Source organism: Lasioglossum baleicum, chromosome 2, assembly GCF_051020765.1.
Source record: "Lasioglossum baleicum chromosome 2, iyLasBale1, whole genome shotgun sequence".
Lineage (NCBI taxonomy): Eukaryota > Metazoa > Arthropoda > Insecta > Hymenoptera > Halictidae > Lasioglossum > Lasioglossum baleicum.
Genome location: NC_134930.1, coordinates 19,580,082 through 19,603,834, shown reverse-complemented (window position 1 = coordinate 19,603,834; position 23,753 = coordinate 19,580,082). Strand labels below are relative to the sequence as shown.

General features: G+C 41.5%; 2 protein-coding genes across 2 annotated transcripts in view; one reads left to right on the top strand and one right to left on the bottom strand.

Moving 5' to 3' along the window:
• Positions 1 to 23,753, top strand: part of LOC143215470 (protein expanded) — a 113,953-nt gene that overhangs the window by 37,253 nt on the left and 52,947 nt on the right. The window lies entirely within an intron of this gene.
• Positions 1,961 to 14,753, bottom strand: LOC143215474 (putative sodium-dependent multivitamin transporter). Its single transcript, XM_076437624.1, has 8 exons — positions 14,129 to 14,753; positions 12,607 to 12,912; positions 12,225 to 12,446; positions 11,730 to 12,070; positions 10,556 to 10,675; positions 7,143 to 7,457; positions 5,733 to 6,098; positions 1,961 to 5,220 (listed from the first exon to the last, which is right to left on the bottom strand). The coding sequence occupies exons 2-8, from the start codon at positions 12,715 to 12,717 to the stop codon at positions 4,944 to 4,946; spliced, it is 1,752 nt and encodes a 583-aa protein (XP_076293739.1). The 5' UTR covers positions 12,718 to 12,912; positions 14,129 to 14,753; the 3' UTR covers positions 1,961 to 4,943.

Here is a 23,753-nt window from a genome sequence, read left to right as displayed (position 1 = left end):
CGCAGTCTGTTGATTACACACGTGCGCGATATGTTTCATTCATCGTGGTCGGCACATCTCGTCGGAGGTGCTCGCCGAAGGTCAAAGACCCAGGGGGGGGGGCTTTGAGAACCGTCTCGGCTGTAAGTTGGAGAAGTTGTTCGCAAGAAGAACGCGTGGAATGAATTGATTTAATTAAATTGGGACGCAACAGAGACGATGGTAGCGTCCGCTGTGAATTCGCGCGCGATCCGTCATTCGCGCATTCCGTATTCCATGTAAATGTAGTGCTCGCCGAAGGGAGAGGGAGAGAGACTCGTTCCGTCCGTGGAATGCGCGGCATTATAATGAGAGTTGCGGGTCGGCGCGATGCAACGCCGCGACTCGATTATTTCATTTAATTACAGGGAACAGTAGGCAAGAAGTCACATCCGCGGTGATACACGGTTCCCTGGAAAAAGAAAATATCGCAGCCATTGTTTCTCGTTGCTACACGCTGCTCGGCCAGCTTATTTCTCTTTCTATGCTCTTTCCATTATTTCTCGAAATTGCACTGGAAAGAAAATTACCAGAGTCATACTGCTTCGGGCTACTAATTGTCGGAATTTTCGAGGATCTTTCTCTGAGATCATCGTTGAGTCGTACTGGATCCTAGATCTTTGCGGTATGTACACTGGTGGGGAAACTCGAAGGATCAAAATGTTCAAATATTGTCCACGTTCAAAGTGGTGCAACTCAAAAGGGAACATATTATTATTATTTATGTAATGCTTTAAACCAAGTATGGCTTATGTATTTAGCATATACAATACATGAATATATTAACATTTTATTTACATAATAACTTAACGCGCATCTTAATCCTTTTCTACTTGGTTGCACTAGCTTAACGAAATTAAGTTTCAATTGCACATCGCTTAGTAAAATCGAAAATAATTGGCAGGCCTTTAATATCTGGAGACAGTACTAGAAAAGAGCTGATAGAAGTGTATCGTGTTCATCTTGAAATTTTGGACGTTGCCAAATGACGTGATCTAGATCTTGGGATTCAGCACCACTCTCGCAAGTCTATAATAAATTTCACTCTGGCTGACGAAGCGTTTAAATTATGGTTAGAACCTGGAACTGGGTAGCCTACGCTCATTAAACCATGGTTTACCATCATCCTTATATAAGGTATATGAGATATACCTTCAAGGATGGCATAAGGAGGACATTCTAACAAAAAGATTCAAGATTGTGAAAAAATAATTTTCTCTAGCGTCAAGAGTGCATTTCGAGAGTGAAATATGCTGGAACGTTGCTACCGGTTTATGAAGTCCTCGATGCCGACCCATCATCCACCGGGGTGGCGGTTTATGGCGTGCGGCTGGATCAGAGAACAACTGGTATTTTCCACCGTAAACTTCGAAATTTCCGCTAATTGAGCTCGTAAACAATCCGGTCCATTTTTCCGTCAGTTTTTTCCCCGTCGATCCGAGCGAGCCTCGCCGGTAATGGACTACTCCGGAATAGATTAAAATCGGACCAACGGGAGTCGGGAAACGCTACCAGGAATTCGTACAGAAATTACGCGAGCGTTCGCCGCGGTATCCGCGCCGTTATGCCGCCACGTTTATTTAAATTTCAGATCATTTCTGTCTCGCGCGCAATGTTTACGGATTAGTCGACCACGGTACGTGTATTCCGCTAGTAAAACTGCTCGCGATGTAATAAGAAAATGTTGTTGCGTCACGCACTCGCCACGGAATGCTGTCGAATCCCGAAAACGTAGTTTATCGCTTGCGAAATAGGAAATCGAAGCAACATGGAATTATTTCATTATTTTTGCATGCAACCTTGTAAATTGTAATTTTCAGAAAATATTTTTTGCACATCATTCAGTGAACCAATGCTTCTAATTGCTCACAAAACATTAGGTCATTCGGTATAATTATATAAAAGTTATTCTCTGTTTTAAAGAGTGTACCGAGACTTATATATAATACTGAGTGTACGAGTTTCGGCGTTTTTTGTGTTTTGCTATTTAACAATAATTATTCTGGTAATTAGGTAGACGTAAATAATTTTAATGAAATGCACCCTATAATGTTCATAAAAATGTCACGCTTTTATTCAGAGATTTTATTCAGATATTCATATTTTGATCATCGATTTTATCGACGACAGCAGGGTTCGAAACGTAAATAAAAAGTATATCGCCTTGTTTTCACGGACAAAACACACTGCTCGTCGACCATTTCACGAGGCTGTCCACGCGGCGAGTTCTTTCTCCGTATTCTCGGCGGGTTCCGTAACCCGCTGCACTCCTCGTTGTTTGCTAAATAGCGGGGAACAACCAAAGTGCATGGAACGCGTGAATTGCGTAACGCAATTACGGACGAGAGGAGACATTCCGTTGCCTAACATTGCCACCGGAGTATGCCGAGCTTCGTTTGGAAAAGTTCAACGAAAGTCGCGCGTTGTTCGCTCGGCCGGAGTAGGGAATAGAACCGTCGAGGTGGGGGGCTAGAACGTTGATACAAACATTCGAGGTCTGTTTTCGGAGTATTGTAGAAAGAGAACGTTCGATTCAGCTCCACCTACGAGTTACCTAAGTATGTTGGCTGCTCGAATGTTCGATCGCCTCGTCGATGATTGATGAACTTGGTCATTTAGCGAAGCGAAGTACGGAACGGTAGATTAATGATTACAACGAAAAAGGAATGGTAAGGTTGCGATACGGTAGCCTGTGTGTTTAATTTTTCAGCGGCTACAGCGACGCGTTAACATACTTGCCATAATCTATTGAAAAGCGTAACAGTGAAGTGTTCGATATGAGAATCTTGTCTTTCTCTGCGAATGGTATGTGTGTGTGGAACGCTGTTAAGTGTAACGGATGTTAGAAAAACAGGTAGTAAACGGTTATTAAATTACTCCTACTGTTACAAGCGTTTTATGGTGTTTCGATGTAATCAGGATCTTTGTCGGTGCGGCTGATTTGGCCATTGTGTTGGATCATCTCGTAAGTAGACAGCGGGTGTTATGCATTTGTGACAAAAATGAGTATGAAGAATTCAAAAATACTGTTATATATTACTTTCAATCTATTAAACAAGTTAAGAAAGAATATTTACAATTTTACTTAGATTCTGCGTTTCTCGTGCTTTATAAAATATAATAATTCTTGTTACAAGAGAGCAGACAGCGGATTTTATGCATTTATGACAAAAATGAGTAGGCGCCATCTGAAACAGTGAAAGCGTTGGGACAATATAAACAAGTCTTTAGCTCAGCGGGAAGTTAAAACCAATTGCAAAATTTGTACCGAACAGACACGCAGACAGACAAGAAAGCAAGTTAATAAAAACGTGGTAAAATACTGTTGCATTATGTTCAGTCTATTAAACGCATTAAGAAAGAAAATAAATTTCCATTTCACTCCAGTTCGTTGCAAACCAGGTAAAAAATGTTTATTTTGCATAAAGGTCCACTGTCAGAGAGTTGTAAGAATGTATTGGGTTTGCAGGAAAGTAATTTCGGTATTTTAAGAAGCAATAAAACCCAATTCTTTCTGTTCGATGATTTTTTGCCATCGTTCTGGTAGCTTTACAATGCCGCGCTCATAGAACTTCTGGCCCTTATCGGCCAAAAACTGATCCAAGTGCGATTTCATTCATTGATATTCATTGCTTGAATAAAAGAATTGGATTTTATTTCACTTTCAAATACCGGAATTACTTCCTTGCCGACCCAATACGACAGTAGGTGTCGATCGAGTGATTTGACGTTTTCGAGAAAACGTGGCTAAATTGTTCGGAGTACGATGCAGCTGGCCAGTCGAAACGTAGTTGGCCCGAGTCGGCCCGAGGTGGCCCGGCGGTGTCTCCGCAGCGTTATTTCCTTACGTAAGCGCTGCACAGTGCACGGGTCGTTGCTTCGTTCTGTATGTCACCGTATGGCGCGCACGGGAACACCAGTCTGACGGCATTCCATCGTGATTTGCGAACGTTTCGGTAAACGTTCAGCACACCCGTGGTCCCGCGGTGTTTACGTCTGCCCGTTCCAGGGAGGAGAGAAGAACGTTCCGCCACCGCCTCCTCCTCCTTCTTCTTCTCCTCTTCCTCTCCCTCTTCGTTTTCTTTCTCCTTCTTTCTTGCTCGTGGCCCCCATCCGTAGGAATTCCGAAAGAAACCCGGTTCGTCCGAGTACGAGCAATATCGACCGTGATTTCGGGGAATCGAGCCGGATTGCTTCGATTACGATTTTTCACCGAGCGATCCTCTCCTCTCTTTTTCGACACGTGTCTCTCTTGGGCAGCGAGGCTCGGGGTCCGCTACGGCTTCTTTTTAGGTGAAGGCCAATCGAGAATCCTCCGTGCTCTGGCGAACGGATCTACAGGGTGTTCCGTAATTAAAAGAAACTAGCCTATCATAGCGAGGGTTCTCTGATAAAGGGGTGCTCTCTGGTCTAAAACGTTACAATTATTAGTAGTTTGAGGGAAAGTTCTATCGTATTTTAACACTAGAAAATTATTAATTTTACCCGGCAATTGAAATATAACTATTTCTACCGAAACCAGTCAAAATGACTGGTCTTTATGTAATGGTATAATGAATGACCGCGTGAAGCACCGTCGATGTCTACGTTACGTTACATCACGGCTATGTTTACGTTTATATTTTGGCGCCAGATGAGACGTAGAGTGCGATAACATACAGTCCTCGACAAAATAATAAGACACCTAGCATATTTTTACTATTCTTGTATTTAAAGGTGGAAAGTGTACACTCCGTTATATCCTGAATACTACATACTATCTCCAAAGTAAACATGCAAAAGATTTTGTATGTTTACTTTGGAAATAGTATGTAATATACAGGACACACAAACGGAGTGTACATTTTCTATCTTTAAATATAAGAAATTTAACAAATATGCTAGGTGTCTTATTATTTTGTCGAGTACTGTAGCGTGTTGCGATACTATGTTTTATCGTATGTTTCAACGTGTTTGGAGATGCTGTCCAGCGCAATGTTGCTCCGAAATTCGTTCCCGTTCTTCAGTCGTCGTTTGCGCACCATCCGCGCTTTGATAGGATTGAATAGATCGGGGTCCAGCTCTTTCGATTGATCCTTGCAGATCAAATTCAGGATCCAACTGGAGAACAGTCCTACCACGAAACTGATCACAGATCCCAACGGGCAGTACCACATGTACGAGATTCGGTAGAGATAGAAGTATGAATCATCGTTGGCCACCCTGTAACGAAACGAGATCCTTTAAGACTTTAGAGGAATCTTTATAAAAATTGTCTGGTACAATTGTCTGATACCTTTATGCGAAATAAAACCTGTCTGCATTAATTGCAAGAAAGTTCTGCCTTAGATATTCGTAATAAGTTGGGAATGATATACAGTCGGAGACAAACATGAAATGGACACTTTTAAAAATAGCATAGCTTTTTTAAAATTGCTCTATAGGAATTGATTGATTTTGAGGTTCAGATTGTTAAAATAGAAATACTTTATTTTCGAAATTGTATATCTTATTGAAAATACTATTTTCTCTCGGCAAAATAAAATCTAAAATATTAAATAGTATTTGAAATATTTGTTTCGCCAAATTATGTCCACCTCTGAATTTATGCAATCATGTGCTACTTCAATATATCAGAATATACTTGAATATCTCTACTATTCTGGAGATAAGCGCATAAAGATGCGCAGTCTAAGGATGATAAAAGCGCTTGATAAAACTGCGAGTGTCCTTACGGCTGATCGAAGTACGAATTGGTCGTCTCCGGGTAATCGTAAGATGCAGTAGCATTGCATCTTGTCACGGACACGTCCAATTTTGGAATCGGCGGTTTCGGTTGGCCGAATCCCATCCACAGTGAGAAAATGAGACTGGTGAACAGTCCGATCACGGCTCCCTTCTGATTGGCCAACTCCGTGAACATACCAAGCGTGAACAGACCGAATACTGGCCCGCCAACTACGCCAAAGATCGTCAGAGCAGCTTGAAGCAGTCCGCCAAGGTAACGTCCCATAAACGCCAGCGCTATGCAGGTCAGACCGACTATGAGGGCCAGAATCTTGCTGACGATGATCGATACGGTCGCGGTGATCTCCTTGCCACTGAACACATTTTAATCGCACGCGGTGTAGCGAATGCCGTGCCAACATAATTGCTCATAAAAGATTTTCTTAGCTTTCAAAGTCCAACGGGTCCGCAATCTTCATCGATCTTAATTAGAGCTGTGGATCTTTTAGGCGATCCACTAACGAGAACGACTTTATATAACGGTTCATTGGCTCGGCTAATGTTTGTCCTCGGATCGAGAAGATCCGTGGATCTCTGTTCGAGTTCGATTAGATTCGTGTTTTATAAAAGAAGCGTGTCTTTTGATCGTGGTGATCGACAGTGAAATGGAACTATGATAAATACGTGTCTGAAATGGGAACGCGAATATATCTTGATCGTTGCGGAATTCATCTGACGATCTTAAGAAGTATGTTTTCTTAGCGATGTTTCAATTAAAATGTCTCCCAAACTAATCATTTGCCAGATCAATTGCCAGACCATTATTCAAAACAGTTTTGACATTATTAAATTCGTCTGAATACTACAAATTGTAGACAGCTCAGCTGTTCTATGAGAAAGCAGGTTCAATTTGATGTGCACGTTGTAAAAAAGATCAGGGTAAAGGTACCAGTTACCGTGCCCCACTCAATTATCCAACACAAAACAAACTTTTTCGAAATTAATAAAAATAACATGAAGTACTCGTGTGTTACTTTCTTTTGAAAAATAAAATTGACGTTCCCTCTTCGTATACAAATCGAAAGTATTACAATCATTTTTGTTTAACATGTACAGAAGATTAATACGTTTTCGTACAGAATAAAGCACTGCATCGATTGGCTCATAACAAACATACGGTTCTATTTAAAACATGAAAGTTGACCTTGAAAAGTCCTTGATAAGTAATAGAGTATTATGGATCAGCCTGTATTTATCAATTCGACCGGAACGCAGAGTCGTCTGCCCGCAATGCCCCTTTCCACCGGCATTAAACATTTAATTTCCTATGCCTCCAACCCTCTTCTCCGGTATTCAGCCCTCGGTAATTGTCGAGCTGATCATAAGTTCAGTTCATTCCGCGATTTTACGACTCTTACCTTCTACGGTATAGGGGTTTGATAAAATCTTCGAGTATAACGGCGGCCAAGGAATTCACCGTGGCGGAGATAGTGCTCAAACCAGCGCTGAAAATCCCGGCTATAAAAAGGCCTGGTATGCCCGGATATCCAGAGAGCATGTCCATTACGTAAAGAGGCATTAATTGATCGTTCGAATTGATCCTTCCGATCGTCAAGGGGTCACAGTCGCGGTATCTCGTGTAGATCGCCAAGCCGGAGAAACAGAGGCCCAAAGACATCACGGAAGTCAGTGGCCAGCTCCACCACAGCGCTGCCTGAGCGCCACGGACGTTGCTGAAAAAATATATCCACAAGTTTAGTGCCCACCGCGAATTACTTCACGAATTATACTTGCCAGAATCTAATTGAATATGTGGAAGTAGAACAATCTAAAGAAACTTCAATAAACTTGATTTATGCATAATGAATTAAGATGAAACTTTGAACATATCTGTTATGTAAATTTTAATATTTTTATATGAATAAACAAAGTGATCGTGGTCGGCCAACAACGTGTTAATGTCTCGAAAATATCTTGCACTCTGTCCGAGATACATATAATATATGGCGTCGCACAGTGCGTCGGCCAAGAGGGCAAAAATAAAAAAATGTGAGTATTTTTAAAATGTATATCTGTGTAATAAACACGTTACTAAACAGTCGATTTTGACTGTTGACTTTTGTTTCACTTGTAGTAATATACATATACATAATCAATACCACTATAGTTGGTACGCCAACTTTGGATGCATATACATATCTTGACAACACGGTTTATGCAAAACTAATGTTTTTGTAGTGTTTTGAAAATGTCTTAACCTCGCCTATTAGGATACAGAATCAGAAATGTACATTGCCGTGTGAAATTTTAAAAGTGACCTTCGTAGAGCTTCTCAAGATTACAACAATACCAAACAAATACAATCATCATATACTCCTCCTTATACCCCCTATAACTTTTATTTGAAACATTTTTTTATATGACTTATAGTTTTTAAGATATGGAATTTTGTCCAAAAAACGGGGGCACACAATTTTGCTTTCGCGAAGCGATTCGCCGGGAATGTCCTCGAAGTTAGTTCGCGAATCGTTCCACGGACATTCTGGACCGTTGATTATTTTCGTAACGAGCATGGTCGCTCGTGTCTGTCAATTGAACCGCGGATGCCACCGTGATTTCAATCTCTCGGACGATAATAGGCCGCGCGGATCAGCGTCCGCGTTTCGTCTCGAATTAATGCCCACGGGCAATCACAGCTCGCCGCGCGCCGTGATCCTCTCTCGGAGCGTTTGTATTGCGTATCAAGTTCAACGTTGCGTTCTTTCTAGGACGCATCATCGCGATTCTCTTCCTAGTAGCGTGACGACAAGAGGGACGAAGGAATTTTCCTCCGAGCTTTATCAGGATCACGCATCTCGCGTGCATTCCGACAGTAGCGATCGTTCGATAAGTTGCCGGCTATCCGCCTCGCGATGCGACTTTTAGCATCCTCTCGTTATGAGATACCTCTCGATATTAGCCGGGAGACCCTGCCGGATTATATCCACTCCTCCGATTTCTACAGCAATATAATCGCTCCTCAACGGAGGAATATTTAAAGAAGTGGTTATACTATAAACGTGATGGTTATGAACCTGTAATCGTCTCCTCCTGTGACTCGGCTCGCTCGTAAATTCGCATTTCCTTCGTTTTATTTTACAATTACCCACACTTTTGCGCAATACGACATTTAGTTTCATCGGGCTCGCGCAGACGTTATGGCCGAATTCCTTTCGCTTTGTGCTCGGAACATGGCCGAGCCTGCTGCTCGCGTTACATTTCGTTTTAACATGTAAAAGTTTAATTTTATAAACTGGATATGTGCAATCTTTGGCCTTGCACGCTTTAGTTTGAGTCGGTGAGATACTATTAAATGGTGTTACTTTTTTCAATTTATTTACCATTTACAATTTATATTTCTTTCCTGAAACGAACGTAATAAACAAGTTTATTTTTCTGATCACACAATATGATTTATGAATCTTTTTCTATTTCTTACACTGTTTCATTAATTACACTGTACCCTGTAATTGTATTTCAATTGTAAAATCGAACTACATTGCAATTTAATTGAATGAGAGACCAGAATTACAAATTACATTGTAATTGAACGAAGCGACTGACTTTCGAATTACGAAATAATTCAATGCAATGTAATCGAATTAATTCGTAATTATAATACGTGAAGTAACGCAACCGTAATTCAACACAACTCTGGAGACTAAACCAGCATCGATCGGAGGTTATCTATTTCAGAATCGAATAAAGATGATCGAACAAATTTCTACGTGAAACACGGTTTTTGTGGTCGGTACTGTTAAAAACATATTATTTCGTCCCGATGATATCTTATAAAAGCGATAAACTTTTTACGCGAACTAAATCACAGGTTAGACGACAAACCTGTTCTATTTTATTGAATTGTTTATGTGGACTGTGATTACAGTAATTTGTGGATTAGTTGCAGCATTTTAACTAGCCCGTTTCATAATGTTTTACGAGCCAGAATATTTTTTACGGTGTACGTCCGATGGGAACAACTTTCCAAAGTACATAGTTGTCGCAACTTGTGCCTAGTCGAAAGCGATCTTCGAGCAGAAAAAATGGGGATCACCTCGATTTTTTAAATGTGACTATATATTTCCGACTTCATAATATTATTAACTGGTGTCATGTTGTCATTTTTCAAAAGCTGCGGCCTCAAAGTACAAACGGTTGGTCTGCACTGTGTATTCATGTTTTCTTTACAATGTTTATGTATCTCCAGTTTTATATTCCGTAAAAATGTTCCTTCGTTTGCAATCTCTGCATCGTAATCTTTGCATTCTCTATTATGTTGAACTAAATCTCATATCGCTGCCCCGGAAGTACAATGACGCATTTTCAGAAGAACAATGACGTATTTACATGGTACTGCTGACTGTGAGGCTGGTATTTATTATTTTATAAATTGAAATAACTTAAAAGTTGCAATAATAACCCACAATGTCTATAAACTGATCTCACAGAAGAATTAAACCGAATCTATAGGCCATTCTATTAAGACAAAATGGAACTATTTATCTTTTGCTTGTCCTGAAAAATTTCAATTTTTGCAGCGATATGAGATTTTCTATAATAAAAAAAAAAAAACAAGAGAATTCAACGACCTAGAGAGCATAAAACTGTAAAATAACGCTGAAGTATTTTTGGCGGCAAAAATCGGGTTTCCAGACCACAGTGCGTCGATTGACGTCAGTTAATTATGGAATACCGGTGGATGCCGATGATTCTCGATATCTCGCGGGATACGCGTACACGCATACACAGGCGTGCGTACAGAGCGGGTAGAAAGTCAACGGCGGGTACTCACCCGATGGTTAACATTCTCTGAACTTGAACTTGATTGGAGCCGTACAAGGAGAGGTAGGTGAAGAAACCGCCAATCGTCAAGCTCCACCAGGTGTGTCGTACCGTTGGGTCCACTGAAATGCTGAATGAATGTACATGCCATTGTCAGTGTCGATACGGCTTGAATTCCTCGTAAAATGAATGTTACACGGTCGATGGATTATTCGAAAGTGTGCTAACCGCATCACGCCTCCCGCTAACAATCGCGGCGTGCTGTTTACAGCGAATTACGGTTGTAACGGCGGCGAGCAAATCAATTCGATGATAGACGACGCGGTTGTTCATTTCGCTGATGGTTTCATGCCAGTTGTCGAATCATCTGAGCTCGGATTCTCGAATACGCGAACTTCGAAAATAAACACGCAAACAAACTGCTGTTTGTTTGATATGCAGTTGAAAAAAATATCCGTGTTGAAGAAATGTAATATTAGGAGACATTGTGAAAGTAAACATTCCTTAAAACTAAAGGAGGGATTTTTATCGATCGCAATTTTTGTTTCAAACTTGGAATAGTAATATTTTTCGGCGCAACGGTTCGATCAAATTCTACACTAAATATAGCTATGTTCTAGGGCATAAAACGTTTCGATTCGGATTTGAACCAGATAACGTTTTCGATTCGGATTTGAATCAGTTAAATATGCCAAGTGCTATTCTATTGGAGGACTCTATTCTAGAGGACTCATCAGTAAGGCTATCTAGCGGGCCCTGCCTTAGACACAAATGTCTTGAGGGAAGTTATTAATATACTAATTGGTGACAGTTCAGTAACTTGTGAGAAAGTTTGTTCGACAATTTTGTCCATCTTGCGGACGCTGTCGAAACTAGGCTTTCTCGAATTCTGTAAATTTTTCGCCATCTATAACAAAGGAGTGATTTTTATCGATCGCAATTTTTGTTTCAATTCTGATTCAAATCCGAATCGAAAACGTTATCTGGTTCGAATCCGAATCGAAACGTTTTATGCCCTAGAACATAGCTATATTTAGTGTAGAATTTGATCGAACCGTTGCGCCGAAAAATATTACTATTCCTTAAAACTATTCAGAATCGAAGAATATCGGCGCCGCGCGATGCGAACAGGTTTTATGGGAGTGCACGAAAGCGTTGAGAGCGCCGACAAGATGGACACTCACTTGTCAAATTCTATCCGCGATCCTCCTCGCGCGATCTCCCAGATTTGATCGAGGCTCCCGGCATTTACGGCCGCGGTGACGATCACCATGATAATGGACACCAGCATCAGCAAGCTCTGAAATACGTCCGTAACGAGGACTGCCTTGATACCGCCGATCGTCGAATAAAACGTGCAAACCAATCCGATGCCGATTACGCTCGCGGTCGTTGAGATACCTGTGGTAGCCTCGAGAGCCAACGCTGGCGCGTACAGCACCACCCCGCTGTACAGAAACAGTTGCATCAGGAACGCGAAGCTGGCCGCTATCCTCGCGGCGGTTCCGAACCGTTTTTCCAGGTACTGTAAATAACAACATCTCGCCGTACATCCACTAGTCTTCCCGGAGGATTATCCTTCACGCGACGAAGGAACTAGAGGAAAGTAGTCAGTATGTAGACAGTTTCATTAGAGGAAGAAGAAAAAGGGACTGGGAAAAGTCTCACCGAGGACTCACCTCGAAACTACTAGTCGTCCCGAGCTTGTAGAACACCGGCAGGTAGAAATAAGCTATGAATGGTGTCGCCAAACCATAGGCAAGATTGATCACTGCGTACTGGGTGCCATAAACGTAGTTTTCTGACGTCACTCCCAACACGCTGACCGCGGACAAGTACGACACCGTCAATCCTATCGCGACCGGCGCGACTTTCATCGATCTGTCCGCTAAATAATATTCCTAAACCGTCATTGTTATTATCGTTATTATGAGACATTCTTTCAAGACATTCTTTAAAATAGACAAGAAGCGAGAAAAGTGAATGTAATTTATATATAAGATGAATTTCACCGAAATGGTCACCGTTATTGATGATGGAAAATCATTGATGTCTACTTACGTCGGTCGATTTCTGTTTCCCACCGGTCAGCCAGTAGTACACGCCGATTCCCGAGCTGATCAGCAACGAGACCGCGATCACAGCGTAATCGGCCACCCCTAGAATAGCCATGATTCGCTCCGGTTTGCAGACGAATTCGACGAACGTTGGTCCACGACTGAACACTCGAGCACAGCTTGTTTCGATTATCTGATGTACCAATTAATTACACGCTGGCTCGATCATCGCTGTTCTAACACATCCAGCTTCTTTGTATTATTCACGCGATGATCTCCCGGATGGTAACCTCCGCCGTCTACGGCACTGCTGAAAAATACATATTTGATCGTCGAGGTCAATCTACGGAGAACAAAATAATGAGAACACGCCACGATATATTAAGTTGGGGAATAAGTTCGTAGCGTTTTATCTTTTCTTTTATTCTACAACGATTTTTTTGTTCTTTGGCAAAGTGTTTTACATCAATCGAAAGAGCTCTTTCTGCTCTACAAAATTGTGATAATCGTTGTTTTGAATAATCTAATTTTTTATTATTTTTCAGGCTTAGACATGGAATATCCAGGAGGCAAAAATCAACGTTTTCGACACCTGTTTTTCTTCGCTTTTCATCGAGGACAAAAAGAATTAGCGGAAAAAATGAACTTGACCATCTTCATTCGATGGGATTTGTCGAGAAATTGGGAGCTTGGGTCTCTCACGAGCTTACCGAAAATGTTGATTTTTGCCTCCTGGATATTCCGTTTCTAAGCCTGAAAAATAACAAAGAATTAGATCATTCAAAACAACGATTATCACAGTTTTGTAGAGCAGAAAGAGTTCTTTCGATTGATGTACAACACTTTGCCAAAGAACAAAAAAGTCGTTGTAGAATAAAAGAAAACATAAAACGCTACGAACTTATTCCCCAACCGAATATTAATCCGTTGTCCTACCATTTTCTTTACAGTCACAGTGATTGAAACACAGTGTTTATCCCGCAAAATGTCGTAAAAGAGAACAGATTTTTTTGGATGCTTAAATATTGATTGCTGGAAAGAAAATCAACTTTTATTTCACTCCAGTTTCTTGCAATTTAGTCTGCTAATAATGTTCTACAATAAATAGACTGCGGACCTTCATGCATTTATGAAGAAATTCGCTTTCAGAATATCTTTTAAGAATTGCTTTCAATGCAAAAAGGTAATTAAGGGATGAAATTTTACTTCTGCTTCCAACAATCAATGCAGAACATTTTTATTTTGCATAAAGATTACAAACGAATCAAAGATTCCATCGAAAAAGAAAGGCGCAACATATTTGTTGGAATTTGTTTCAATCTTCATGACGAGAGTGTGCCTCGTTAAAACACGGCAAGGGGTTAACAGCGTTTAACCCTGTCTATCCCAGACAAGTGTTACATACAGGGTGGATCGAATAACTAAGTTATTCGTTGTACGAACAAGTATCTCAAAGAAATATTGCATGGCTTCAACAAATGAACATTTTACATGAACATGAATGAACAACGGAGATTGTTACTCACCTAAGTGATCATTTTGGAGCGGACATTTCCGAGCGCGTTCCCTTCCTCGCTTCTCGAGCAGAACGGTTAAATGGCAACTGACGATTTCGACGATTGTTCAGGGCCAGACCACGTTTCTTTATCGAATTCGTCGCCGTCAAGATGGTCGCGTCGCAGACGAGCTCTCGCTTTCGAATGCTCGTTATCGAGGCTCTGGAATCCTTTCCTATTTACTCGGGCACGTTGCTCGCGCGCTATCGATACGCTTGAATTGTTGGTAATTTTCGAAACTCGCGACGAACTATCATTAGCGATTCGGTTCGTTACAGGTGTACGGTGTAACGGCGGTGTTTTCAATTAAAAACGAACACGCCGGTGCTGCTCGTTTCCGTGGTGGCACGGCGGAGGACAGATTACGTCGCTGATAACGAAGATATCAGCAATAAACGAAAGATCAAGGAATAAAGTTCGTTCGCTTTTATCTGCGATAGTTCAGCACTCCACTTGAGGCACTTTCGTATCGATGTCGATTACTGTCGCGCGGTTTTATCAGATAGTGTGAGGAGCACTTGCATCGAGAGCGAAATTATCAATGTAATAATTAATAGTAACTAAAAATACACGACGGCTGCTCACAATTTCGTTCAATACGAATTACCCAACCCAACAAAAACATCCTGTAAACAGGAGCCAAGTTCCTGTGGCCGTAAAAAGTTGCGAGATCAAACAAAATACGAAAAAAATATGAAAAAAGGGTTTGTAAAAGTCAGTTTAAAAAGAACGCTATTTAAGTAATTTTTAAAGAGTTACGTGGATGGCTAAATTAGTCAAACTTGGCCGCTACCTGACACCTTTTATGGCCATTGGTTTAAAAAGTAACGGCCAAGTTTGAATTTGATGATCTGTCAATCAGTCAGTCAGTGACAAATTTACCGATTTTTGAGGTCCTATATCTCGGAACCTACTAATGTTGGAAGATTAAGGTTTCGTCAATATTGAGACATGATAGCATGTAACAAGTGTACGAAATTACATCTCTCCATCTGCCTCCAGTGCCGCGTTATAAGCCTCTAAAAAACGGCTAAGTTGTTTCGTGTAAAAGGAGGTAGTGCGAGAACTTGGCTGGTGCACTACCGTGCTCCTAGATTTGTACGTAAGATTAATTGAACGTTTTCGAAAACAGAGGAATAAATAAAGTACTACAGTTAGAATATACCCGAGCGTGTATTTCTAAAGCTGTTATTATTGAATTCAATGGAGGAAGTAAGAAGTGTACACAACTATGTATTGAACCGAAGTTACGATCTGGAGATTATGGTGATAAAGTTTATCGCGAAGACAAAGTCGGGGGACACTCGCGTCCGCGATGCAGTTCCAGAAGGAAGAGACATTCGGATTTTTTCAATCGTCGCGATTCCAACGCCAGCTACGTAAAATAACATTTTATCGGTCCGATGAACATAAAACTTAAACGCTGACACAAGACCGATGATGATAATCATGCTGCAGTCTTGGCCGAACAATTTGCTGATCTATACAGGGTGTCCCAAAATGTTACACTTCCTTAAAAGTCACTTGAAACCCTTTCAAGGAAGAACATCACGTTTGGGACAGCCTGTAAAGCTTTCTCGAGGTTCGAGCGAGTGAAATGACAAAATATGTAGATCTTCGAAAGATCAACGGCTGCGGAAATGATGGTTGTTCAGCGTACCGGAAATATTCAGTGAAAGACTGTGCTGGACACTTCGACTTTTTATAAGTCACATTCCATGAAAGCGCTTCCATTCGAAAAGTAATATACGAGGCAGATGGAAATTCTCGTGTGAGGAAACATTCTGCTTCGGTACCAAATATAAAATGAACAAGAACCGGAGATAAAACGTGAGCATAAATAATATTGATGCCCGTTTTTCTGCCGGCATCCAATAAAACTACACCGTGTTTTAGTCTCGTCGACGAGGAAGCGTGTTTGTAAAACGTTACGTTCCTTTTTTCATCTCGTGACATAGAAATCGTAATGTAAGAACGGATAAGACGAAGTGCACGCGTAAAAGAACAATTTATCGCGCCATTGAATATATAATTTAAAAGAAACACTATTGGAATAGGGATAGGACAGTCGGATACGTTAAGCTTCGAGTCCATTCTGACAGAAACGGTCCAATAAAACTAGTCTTTTTAGGTTCTACCTTGCCGCAGCGAGGCGCGATGAATTTTCGATTAGTGTATTTTATATGAAGCTCGTTAAATCGTTATAGTCATACGCTGCACTGGATGTGTGGAATAATACAGCCTCGTAGATTGACTCTCTTCGAACAAAAAATTAAATAGCATTGTAAAATGGCGAGCACGCGATCTAGAAAATCTGAAAATGTTGGTTACGTTACTGAATATGTCGGTATCTAATCAATAGACTGCGGATCTTTATGCATTTATAGGAAGATCGAGTACATGAAATTGAGAATTGTTGGAAAATTTTACAAATTCAAGATGTCGACAGATGATTCCTCCTCTATTAAAATCATTACGGCAAGAAATAACATGTTGGTTTCATTGATTTTCATTTTGCGTTGATTTTGATTCGTTCATTTTCATTTTACATAAAAATCCGCAGTCTACTAGTCAATTAACAAATATTTAGGTATTGTACGAAGTGTCCTGTCAATTTCGTATCCATAAAATTTCAAAATCGTAGGAAATGATAGAATAGTTTCAAGTACAAACGGTTAAAGATAAATCGATCGTGCCAACAAATATTTTTGTGACACACAAACGCTCCTATTGCCGCCGCGATAAAACTGATCTTCCCACGTCCCACTTCGCAACAATGTCACGATGAGTTGCAAACAGTATAAACTTTTTGCCATCCTTATTATCCGATTCGAGGCTAGAGACGAAGTGTCTACAGCACCATAAAAGCACAGTACCGGCAAAAACTTCAAATTACAGCTGTGCACTCTACAGGAAGCATTTAGCGGCAGGGACTCGTCACGAGGTAATTCATCTTCTCACATCGGAGAACTTATACTTATACAATCATAGAAATTGTAGTGATGCGAGAACGCGCTGCAGTATCCTCGATGTTGTTCGCAAAAATATTTTAAGAACGTTCTCAATCCTTATGCAAAAAGTTGTAATTCATCTTCTCGCATGGGGGATCTTATCAACTTGTAGTTGTTCGTATAACTCGTTGTTGTCATAATCGTAGTGATTCGATGAACCTAGCGTTACTCTTCGTGTCTGTAGTAATTTCGTCCTCTCTTTCTACAATTTATATTTCTTTTCTCAAATGAACGTAATCACTGATCTTTTTCTTTTTCCACCTCTCATTCTTCTTGTGTATAATGCATAATTACACTGTACTTTGTAATTGTGTTTCGATTGTAAAAACGAGGCCAGAATTACAAATTACTTTGTAATTGAATTGAACGAATCGACTGAATTTCGAATTACGAAATAATTGAATACAATTACTTTGTAATTATAATTCTTGAAGTAATTCACCACAACTCTGGTTGCACAGGAGCCAGATGAAACTTTGTATCCTTCCTCTAACGATTTCAATCAGCTCAGACTGGCGTGTGGGTATTTTTAAATTCCTGTAATCTGTCCAGCGTGATAATTATAAGACGTGCTTATCATGCAAATACTTATTGGATAAAACCAGTCTGCACTAGTCTGCAGGAGACGTTGTTGGACACATTGTCACCGACGAGTTGCGAGCAGTAGAGACATGTTTCTTTTGCGCGATCGTGTTATTATCAGATTGAAGGCGAGGAGTTAGGAGGCTGTGTGACAGCGCGGCGGCGGCGATGCCGGCGAATCGAGGCCCGAGAGGATTACAGTTATAAAGTGTACCGCAAATATTAAGTCGGAGACCATAGATATCGGATCTCGCATAGGTCTTGGCAGTCTTTACGGTACCGGCGACAACCATTTTCCGCGTGCTATCGTGTAATGCGTTGTTTGCACGACAATGGCTTCTTATGGAGCCCGGGCTTATATGCAGGATCGCGGCTATACAAACCTACGCGTTGAACGTGCGCACACGCACTTCCGCGTTCCCGTATACTTAGCCATGAGCGCGGGTGTCTCTCGCGATTATCGTCGAAATAAATTCCACGGTAACCTATGGATCTTTTTCCTCCTCCTCTTCTTCTTCTTCTTGTTTTTTCTTTCACTCGCATTAGAATAGAATGCGTGGCGAGAAGAGGGAAAGGCCCGAAGAACGCGTTCTGCATTCTCGAAAACGTGTACGCGAGTTTCATACCACCCCTGGCGGAGAGCACTCGATCAAAATTGAGAACGTGATCGCTGTACCAATTTCTCTATCTAATTTTCCAGTCCCCGGGCAACTGCGACTTTAACAAGCGAAGTTATATCAGAGAATTTTTAAGTTTTTGACTGTCGCTGTATAAGTTTTTCATTCCAAATACGCATTTTTGCAAATCAAATTGAACCTTTCACAGATTTTGCACTCCAAATTCATCCTGTTGCAAATCAAATTCACCCTTTTACCCTTTGAATTTGATTTGCAAATGGGTGTATCCGACTTAAAAGCGTAAATTTCGAGTGCAAAACCTGTACGAATCCCGGCGTCTGGGATTTTATCGAAAATTTTGAGACGGAGAGACGGGAATAGGGCGTAAGAAAAGGCCAGCTAATAAGCAAGTAAACAAATGAGGAATTTCATATGGAAAAACTTGTTTGTCCGCGGGAACAATTCCACGGGACATTAGGGATTCCACGATGGGTGCCGGTTAGCGCCAGTTCACTCGTCACGAACCAGTCGCGCGACACATTAAGGTGTGTAGAACGTAGCACAGGCCGCGATGCTAGACAATTACATAAACCACGGTGGGCTATTGTTACCTAAGTAACGAATCGTATTAAGTCGGACGTTAATGTCTCGACATTCAATCATCCCGATAACTATCTGAAACGTCGCGATCAGGAATCTTGTCGCGTTACGTTTCAGATTTTATTGCCGGTCCGCCATGGGCCACGCGTTTACAGCATGAATGACGGTGCGAAGCGTAATGGATTGGGGACTTTAACCTCTTGCCTCGCGATATGTTTACAGCTGCGTTTATTCAAGCTACTTTATTAATCATTTACCGTAAGAATCAACTCGGCGCAAAGTCCACGCTTATTCCGTAGGCGTAACAGGCTGCTTATGGTTGGCGAAAATCTCACTTTTGAACTGTTTCGAAGCAAAAGGAGAGGGGAGGCTCTCATTTTTACAAATTTAATCTAGTACAATAGACAGCGGATCTTCATGCAATTTTGTACCGAAATTGAGCACTTTCATTCTTAATATGTTTCAAATTACAGTTACGTTTTCGTGATAAATGCATAACCAAGAAGTTGATGCGAATTTGAAGAGCCGAAGAAGGTATACACTCCTAATTGTAAGGGAAGTTTACGCAGCTGTACATATTGAATCTCGCGCGATGCTGTAAGCGATTAAGTGAATGAAATCTAAATATAATATCTAGTTCACGCACCTTTTAAATTATCATTAATTCGATATTATCCAAATATTATCGTAAATGGCTGCGAATCGTTCCGTCCACTTTCGAACGTGATTCGAAGAGACTCTGGCCAAGGAAAGAATTTGCTCCCTCTTCTAAAAGATTTTCGGAGTTGAGGATTGTTATATAATTTGACACAGTGGTAAAAGATCGATGAAGTAACGAGGCAAATTGATGAGTTAACATTTACATCTCAGGTTTTTCGCTTGTGTGTTTCGCATTTAAAAAATAAATACAAATAACAGAACGATATAACTTAACAGGAAAACTGTGACACGAGGGACGGATAAAGGATTAAAATGATGGTTAAAGAATTGTTAAAAAAAATGATGAAAACTCGAAAGGAGAGAACGAAACGGCGATCCGGATTTCCGCCCCAGTTTTTCGAAAAATCGAGCACCGCGCGTCGTCTAACGGTAAGAGCCGCGCGATCGTTGGAACGATGGGACAATCGATCAGCTGATCGATGAGTGTGCATAGGGCCACTTTGCGCGCGACAGCCGACCATAGCGTATTATAGAACAAAATGGCTGGATGACTCAGTGGGAAGACAGGTTTCTAGCGAAAATATGCGGCCCGATGGAATCCAGTACACACGCAGCGACCGCGCGCGGTTTTCCCAGCGCCTCGGAGACGATAATAAATTTTCCGTATCGGAGCGTCGTTAAGTGGAAATCATTCCGCAATTAAGAACAGGTTGTTCCGCGGATCGAATCGATTACGATCTAATCATCCACTCCTGTAATTTGCCGGCGGATTATTCATAAATCCGTCAATGTGTTCGTAGCCGCGCCGGCGCAACGTAGACATTCCACCGTGGCTTTAACGAGAATGCTAAACCGCAAGGGCAGGAGATCAGGGACTTTAGTGGAATGCGCCGCGTGCACACGCGTGATGCATTCGTCGACTGCAGTCGCGCTGCGGGTAGGTGGCGGTGACGCGTGGGTCGAATACGGTTCACCAGCGGTGCCATTTTAATGCAAGCGACATCCGCGACGCGTATTGGCTCTACCATTTCTGTTCGGAACTATCACCACACTCGATCTATTCAATTTTGAATTTTCAAGCGAATTCGTCTCCGTTCACTCGAAATTCGTTTACCAATTTTCGTACAACTCCTTCTGCGTGTGTTTCTATCTCCGTGTTAGTGATCATTAGACCGCGGATTTTTATGCATTCACGAAGAAATTGGCTGGGTGAAATATAAAACAATGGAAGATCAGAAAAATCTAAGAATATTGTTACGATGTTTTGGAAGTGAATTTTTATTCAACTGCTGCTGCCCGCAATTGTCCTTCTTAATTCCATATCAAATTCACTAATTTATAAATTAACCCTTTGCACTCGGAAATTAAACATTTCTTCCGACCTAAAATATTGTCATTTTTAATGAAATTTTCAATTTGGTGAATATGAAATTGATATTATACCTTATGAAATACTTAAATGTTCTGTAATTGATTAGATACCTACACATCTAATAATGTAAACAATATTTTCAATAATGGTACAGCAATGTTTAATGGCGCCTCAAATTTTATAATAAATTTACTAATTTATACTCTTTTTACCACGTTTTTATTAGCTCGCTTTTTTGTTTGTTTGTCTGTTCGGTGGCGAATTTTGGAATTGATTTTAAACTAACTTCCTGATGAGCTAGAGACTTGAAATCGGTTACATGGCTCAGAACTGGATGACAATGCATTATTAAAATTTCTCCTTCAATCCCATAATAAAATTACTAATTCATATTTTTATGTTGTATAAAGATTCGCGGTCTAGCGATTATACAAAAAGATGAATTTCGAGTGCAAAACGAAACCAACTAGGCCGAGCAATTAGCGACAGTTGCCTAGTTACTTTCCCTTAAGAAGGCGTGCGCATCGACGCCTGCAACTGTAACGTAACCGGACCTAACTGTATGCAAATGAAAACGTAACGTAGCCGCGTCATGGATATCCGCGGCACCGATTGCTCGTAATCTTTCCGTACGGTGCGAAATGAATGTTTGTTATCGCGGTTACTGTCTCAGGTACGTAAACCAGTAAATACATCTCCCGTGTCATCCGCGAACCGCGGGAGCCCGGGGTAATTAGACCTACGCGAGGAATGCGGTTTTCCCACCTCGCAGCCTCTTCCTATCCGCTCTCGTTCATCTTCCGCCGAGCGTGGAGAGCAGAGAAATCCAGAAAGGGGAGGAGACGGAGAAAGCATCAATCGACACGCACTATACCACACCGGACGGACCAGCTCCGTTGAAACCTCGATGATTGCGGAGCTACGTGGCCGTTTCAATTGAATGTCGACGTTATGTTACAATACTAGCCCCACCGACATGTTCACGCGTGTCTAAACAAACGATTGATTTTAAATATTTGTTCGTTTGACGATCGGGACCGCCATAAAGGGCGAAAGGTACACACAAAGAATAGCGAGTCCACTGTAATTAAAAATATTAGACAAACCGTAAGGACACCCAGCTGACGAACACATGCGGAACCGTTTTGCCATTGGCGTACCGAGGTCATAGTTTTATAGCCGTAGTAAACACTCCGGCTCTACTTAATTTTTCTATGCTTCCACCACCGTTTAAAACACACCCTCCAGCCAATCATATCCAATTTCCCAAGACCAGCTTCGAGCTTTTCCTAATTTCTACGCGATCACGACAAGATCAGAACTGTTTCGACTACCGATCCACCAACAACCCGAAGTACAGCCAAGTCTGACTTGACACAGCAAGCCAAGTCTTGTAAAATAGCAAATAAAGGAACGTGTTCTCCGGAGTCCACTCTACGCTCGTTCGCCGTGCACCTAGTCGCGATACGACCTCCAATTCCGGGATCGATACGACACCATAATATTCTTAATAGATGAAATTGGGTGAAAAAGAGTGTTCGACCTGCAAAAGGATGAATTTGGAGTGCAAAACCTGTACAAATCAAATTACATTAGGTTGTCCCAAAAGTTCGTTTCGTTCTCCATTAATGTGCTCATTGCAAATTCAGAGTAGTTTTTAAGGAAACCAAATGGCATGGTTAAGAAAGGGGAAGCTGAAGAGATAATAAAACATTAACGACGAGAAGATTGTGTTGTTTGTGTATGTTGATGTTGTCTACCAATATGGAATGTGCACGTAGTGAAAGAAACTTTCAGGACAACCTAATACATACATAAATTTTCCTGTCAAATTTTCAAAATGAGACTTTTTCGTATGGTCCCGAAGACTGTGGGCCTGATCGGCGATCGGGCCCTAGCAAGCCCGATGCGAAGCCTGCGACAAACATGGACGTGGATGAGAGGCGCTCCGTTCTTCGTCCTTCCCGGGGAAGGCTCGTTCTCTGTCCCCCGTTGGTAGGTTGCTGGGTAATTAGATTTGTACGCGCGGGCCGGATCGCCGCAGAGAAAAGGACGAGAAGAGTGGCGAGAGTGCGCAAGACTCGGTTACTCATGCCACTGGAATGTAGTTCACATGTAGTTCATGTTTATATACCGCCGCCTACGTGCATGCACGTCGCACTTCGTCGAACGATAAAACCAGTCGCCGGCGCTCCTGTCGCGGATTCGATCTCTCTCTCTCGGTTCTTTTCATCTTTTCATCCCTGCCGATCCTCGGAACCGGCCGCTTTCGGATTCGCCGCGCATTCGGCATACGAACTCGGCATCCCTCTATCTCTCGAATCGCTTTTTCCTAAGATCGAGCTTTCCGTATCGATCCGTCGAGGTGCATTTAATCGTCGGCTCGCCGCGAAGACAACCGACGTCGCTCGCAGAATCCCAATGAGAGTTCAAAGGACTCGCGATCATGCTAGACACCAGCCTGACCGCTGAAAACAAATGTCCGCCACGTCGCGACGATGCTAGCGATGTTTTCTGTTGGCCACGTTGCTAATTAACCTTTTGAGGAGCAGGATTTAAATCGTCAGGATGAGGGTTCGTAGGCATCCAAAGTTGCTTCAAATATTATCGACACAGCCTGTTAAAGGATTAATAATTACATACTGAGTTGATCATGACTAGACTGCGGATCTTTATGCAAAATAAAAATTGTTTGCGTCGATTGCAAGAAATGGAATCCAAATTTAATGTTATTTCCTCCCTTAATAATTTTA

Coding starts and splice junctions, on each gene's coding strand:
- LOC143215474 (XM_076437624.1), bottom strand. CDS start 12,717: ATGGCTATTCTAGGGGTGGCCGATTACGCTGTGATCGCGGTCTCGTTG. Junction 12,071..12,224: donor GGACGACTAGTAGTTTCGAG/GTGAGTCCTCGG, acceptor TGTTATTTACAG/TACCTGGAAAAACGGTTCGG. Junction 5,221..5,732: donor AATTCGTACTTCGATCAGCC/GTAAGGACACTC, acceptor GTTTCGTTACAG/GGTGGCCAACGATGATTCAT.